This window comes from Montipora capricornis, chromosome 6 (assembly GCF_036669925.1).
Source record: "Montipora capricornis isolate CH-2021 chromosome 6, ASM3666992v2, whole genome shotgun sequence".
Lineage (NCBI taxonomy): Eukaryota > Metazoa > Cnidaria > Anthozoa > Scleractinia > Acroporidae > Montipora > Montipora capricornis.
Window position 1 is genome coordinate 59,155,441 of NC_090888.1, and position 5,000 is coordinate 59,160,440.

General features: G+C 40.5%; 1 protein-coding gene across 1 annotated transcript in view; it reads left to right on the plus strand.

Annotated features, from left to right (window-relative positions):
- The first annotated feature begins 1,644 nt into the window (after positions 1 to 1,644).
- The window catches only part of LOC138052684 (uncharacterized), a 15,122-nt gene continuing 11,766 nt past the window's right edge, over positions 1,645 to 5,000 (plus strand). The window contains exons 1-2 of the mRNA XM_068899235.1: positions 1,645 to 2,186; positions 4,912 to 5,000. The exon at positions 4,912 to 5,000 is cut by the window's right edge and continues 177 nt beyond it. Of these exons, the coding sequence (XP_068755336.1) occupies positions 1,868 to 2,186; positions 4,912 to 5,000 (408 nt within the window). The 5' untranslated portion in view covers positions 1,645 to 1,867. The remainder of the gene's footprint in view (positions 2,187 to 4,911) is intronic.

Here is a 5,000-nt window from a genome sequence, read left to right on the forward strand (position 1 = left end):
GACGTGGCGTCAACACCGAGAATTCGTCTTTTTGAGGGCACTTATGTCCAGGTTTGCACCTAATTAGATGCACGCCCAATTTTGACATCCAACACAAAGTGTCCCCTTAAGTCTAAGTATTTGCTACCTATTTTCAACAATAAGGTAAGGGTAAAGGGTAGCGTTATTTTTAGCTTGGGGTAAATGCAGCAGTTAATCTTTACTTAAAGAGCAGCATTTGGGGGACACTTTATGACATTTTTTGTCTGTATTTCGAGACACGAGTGATGTTGAAGTTGGCGAGAAGAGCAAGGGGACACTTCATGACGCTTATTGAAATCCGCGTGCATCTAATTTGGTGCAAACCTGGACATATCTTTTTGAGGGAGGGCAGCTCTTGGAAATGATTGAATAGCTACAAATGGAAGATTTTGATTTATTTATAATGAATTCTGACTGGTTACTGAATAACTCGATATCCTACTTTCGAAATATACTACAAGTAAAACATTTGAACACCTAGCGTTTTGTTCTTTTCGGGACTCTTGAGTGTTGGTCCAGTCGGGGCTCCAACTCGCTCAACCTCATTTATACTATTTCTGTCCATTCGGTTTTCTAAATCAAACCCAAAAGCTACTGTAATAACAGCGTCCTGACGCAGCGCAACATCAGAAAACTGGCTGGCCGCCTAATATGCCAGCACTGTCCCCATTGCATATATTGCAAAATTGCTGGCTTGATCCACAAGGACTCGTTGCCTTTTCCATGTTCATTTGGCCCTTTACAATTTTTGTACGACTTGCAACAGCAATGCTCTAATAATTCCGACTAGGGAAATTTCAGATAATGACCACCCGACCTTGAGCTTTCCCGAGTTTTTTTGTAGCTCAGCGTGGTAGAGCATCCGAACTTGTCATCAGAAGATTATAGGTTTGACTGCTGTTACGAGCATAAGGAATTTGTTTTTCCTAGCATCGCCCAGTCAACAATCTACTGTATTACCTTAGTTTTCGCAAATGTCAAACTGAACAGTTTCATCCCTAGCAATGAAGAGAACAATTGTCGAATGAAGCTAGCGTAGTGGCCTTTCCGTATCTCATTGATAAATGCTGGATCCAGTCTTTGATCCTTTTTCACAGTGACGTCACGGTGGCTATTGTCATGCCAACAATTTCTTTTGTTTCGCCGCTGTTCATGAGTGAAAACCAAGAATAGAGTTTCAAATCATATATCGCCCCTTGGACTGCAAAACATACCAAAACATATTCTCGTCACCATAGCCACGGATCGACCCAAGGCTCTAGGAAACTCTAAGTAGGAGAACATGCGCTGTAGGGTTCTTATAGCCAAAAATTGGCTATTTGAACCTTACGGTGCCTGCTCACTCCTAGTGCTAACATGAATGCCATAATTAGAGACGCTTTTGATTGTTCTTCGCGAAAACCAATGAGAAAACACTTTGTTTCCACGGTTTTCCAGAGCTCTTTTCTCCCTCAGTCAAGAGAAGAGCTCTGGGGTCGAGATTGCACCATAACACATCTGTTATACGAGTTCATGCCCCGAGAACTAACGCGTGGCAATTTTTGCGCCGCCCAATGAAAACCGATTACCGTGAATGACAAATAATTTGAAAACGGTGTATAAATACTCTGTTATATATTGATTAGTCTTGGAAGAGCAGAACAACATCAAATGTCTCATGCAAAGTTGGCATGATCATACAATTGCCAACGAAGCGAGGTCAAAGCAATTGATTATCATTATGAATTGAAAATGGTCGAAATTTCACTAGTACATAGATATGCCCATTTTCAACATTCACAACAAAATTCCAACTAGTTCCTGCTACGAAATGTGGAGTCCTTAACTTCGTGTTATCGTTGTGATAATGCCAAACGCAACAAAATTAACAATATTGGAATTGTCGATTTTGTTTGTCCAAATTCTACCTGTGTTTATGATCAGGAACATGTTTGTAATTACGAGAGGAGGAGATACAGGCCAGAACCAGGGCGATACCTTCGAAATTCCATCTACACTGTGCAACCATACGTCCTCGACGCACCAAGAGTTGTGTCAACCATATCAAGCCAACAGCCATCCGGATCAGCCCTGTGTTTGTCAGTGTTTCTCTGCAAATAGTACCTTCGTTTTTGAGAAGAACCAATGGGGATGTGTTACAGATAGCCACGTTCAAAAACTTCAAGGTAACAGATGAAAAAAAGTATGATTCGCTTGTTTGTTCACTATGAATTTGATGTTGGTATAATCACCATGAGGTTGTTGTTTTTGAATGCAATTATAATATTATAAATGGATAAAAATTTTATACACTAGACTTTGAAAACGTGCTTTGCATTTCTGCCCCTCATGTTTTCATGTCCCCAAAAGCCGGCATTTGTGAAAATAACTCAAAGATGGGCAAGGTCCGCCAGGCACCTTTTATGGCTTTTTGATTCTGCACGGACACAGAGCCTGGATAATGTAAATGTAATGTGTAGAACCATCGAGAAATATGTTCAAGTTAGTACCATTTTTTCCTGAGGAACATCAATTCAAGCGGTGTACAATAACGCTAAGGGTCGGCGTATTTTTGGAAGTTCCGCAAATTGTAACCTTGACTAATGTCTGGCGCTGGAGTAGAGAGCGAGGCAGTGTGGCCGAGTGGTTAGGGCGCTTGCCTTGAGATCCGGAGATCCCGGGTTCAAGACCCGCTCTGACCACTCGTTGAATTTGATCCTGGTAGTCCCTGGTTCAACTTCCCAGCTGCACTTGCAAATAGGCAACTGGTTTGCCTCCAGCCAGTTGGGATTCTTAACAGCTGTTGTTGTTGTTCTGTTCTGTCGTTTCGTCGTGTTTCATTGGCCCTGAGTATGTATTGTATGTATGTATTGTATAGAGAGAAAATGCTTAAAGGGAAAAAAGTCGCTGCCTTGTTGCCTTGTAGGGTTCGGGAGACAGTTTCAAAATGTCATTCCCCGCGAAGTCGGTCGTCCCGATACTTCGTGTTCGATTTCCAATGACACCTGTATAGCTACTAGCTCCTATTAATCACAAATTTTATTAACATCGTCCGATTCTCTTTCATTGCAAACCCACCATAGCCTAGTGATGCCGTAAATATCAATGATGAAGTACTCCTGAAGATGCTTTTGAACCAGTCACCTCAGCAGACGTCATTGGTGTCTAAAACTGAATTGGCCGCATAAAATTGTCGCTACATAAGCTGAGAAAAAAAAAAGTGATTTTGGATGATATAACAATATTTCTCGATCATGGATTTTCTCTACTGACGCTGTGGCGTTTTTTAAGACAAAACACCAACGAATACTGTTGTCTTTCTATGATATTAATAATGTCCAAACTGAATAACTTTAGTGTACAAGCAAACCTTTAAGGTAGACCGGCAAGAATGAAACATGTACGCTGGCTTAGTACAACGGACTAATTATTTTAAACTGTAAGGTCGTTAACATGGTCAACAAATGAATTTTCTGGTACTCGTCGTATACCAGCAACTACTTCGCGAAAAGTGACCTCCTTCGCTGCGATTTCTTGTTGCATCCGGAGTATCTTTCACCAGAAACAAACAGCAAACACTCAGCAACATCCGAAAATGCAGTCATATTAAAAGTTTGAACAGTGAAATGCTTAAGTCAGAGGCATAATAAAGAGAGTGCTTGTGCTTGTCGGGTCATCATGCAGCAATACATTTATCTGTGTTACAATCATATTTATGTTGAATCCATGTTTTCTGTATACGAGGGCAACAAGTGAACATTATGAAATTCGCTGAATTGAAGGCCCTTTGACTGAACAAAAACCAGGGATGGAAAAAAATAGAAAAAAACCAAGGGACAATAACGCCATTTACATAAAAAAATCAGACGTGCAGTAATAGCAATATTACCGGCTCATTTTATGAAGGGACGGATCGAACGATAATTACATCATTTACAGTATTGTACGTCGTGTTTTGAGTTTTTATCGAATTGAAATTGAAACATTTGTTGAGAAAACGAGGTTCAAGTAGATGGTGGTCGACAGAAGTTTTGAAGAAAACGTACCAAGGAAACGGACAAGAATAAGAGTTTTAGAATTTTTCCTGCGATCTGCGAACATCGTGAAACATTAACTATATAGCAACAGTATCCGGTAAGGGCGTCATTCCGTTGGTTTTGTCTGCGCCTCTCCGAAACACTTCCATACACTTCAGATATGATAAAGAGTTATTCAGTCTATTGCGGGTACCAAACTAGCAATATCGATGTCATACTACTCCCGGAGATTTCATGGTTCTGTGGTTTGACCCTTGGAGTTATATGATTTTTTAACTGTTAAAGGTTATCTGCGAATTCCTGTTGATAAGTCTAATAGTCTGTCAACTTTACCTTGGCTGTCCACCGATACGGTTTCAGCAGAAACCCGACAAAATTAAGTGATTTCGAGCATCCATGCATGCCCTGTGACCAAGCTAAACTATTTGCATACTGTTTTCACGACCAGTATATAAAGAATGACAGCGACATTTGAAAACCCATTTCGCACAAAGAGTAAAGGACAATCTTTGAAAACCTCAATGCAATTGTGTGATGTCTTCAGCCTGAGACAAAACTGTCCTAAAATAATTTTCTCTGTGCTTGGCCATGAAGTGTGATATATAAAAACAGGCGCAACTCGGACACTTCCAATGCTCACTAAATGAACACTGAAAGGCCATGGTTTGTGTGACTTCGTCCATACTGCTTTAATGCAGTTGACAATGAATTAAGGGGAGAGAAATAGCCCCGATTATAGGTCATCATACAAGGACTACCAACATATCAGGGACTAAAACGTCCCCTAACACTTTTAAACAAAACTTGGTTAGTCACTTTATCATAAATTGAAGAAAAATGACCCGAATGCAATACGATCTTTTGACCTCCATAGACTGCGGCGAAAAAGCCCTTTTCACTGTGGAAGAAAACATTCCTTCAACGAAGCTAAAGGCGTTAAGCATCATGGATGGAATGAGTTAC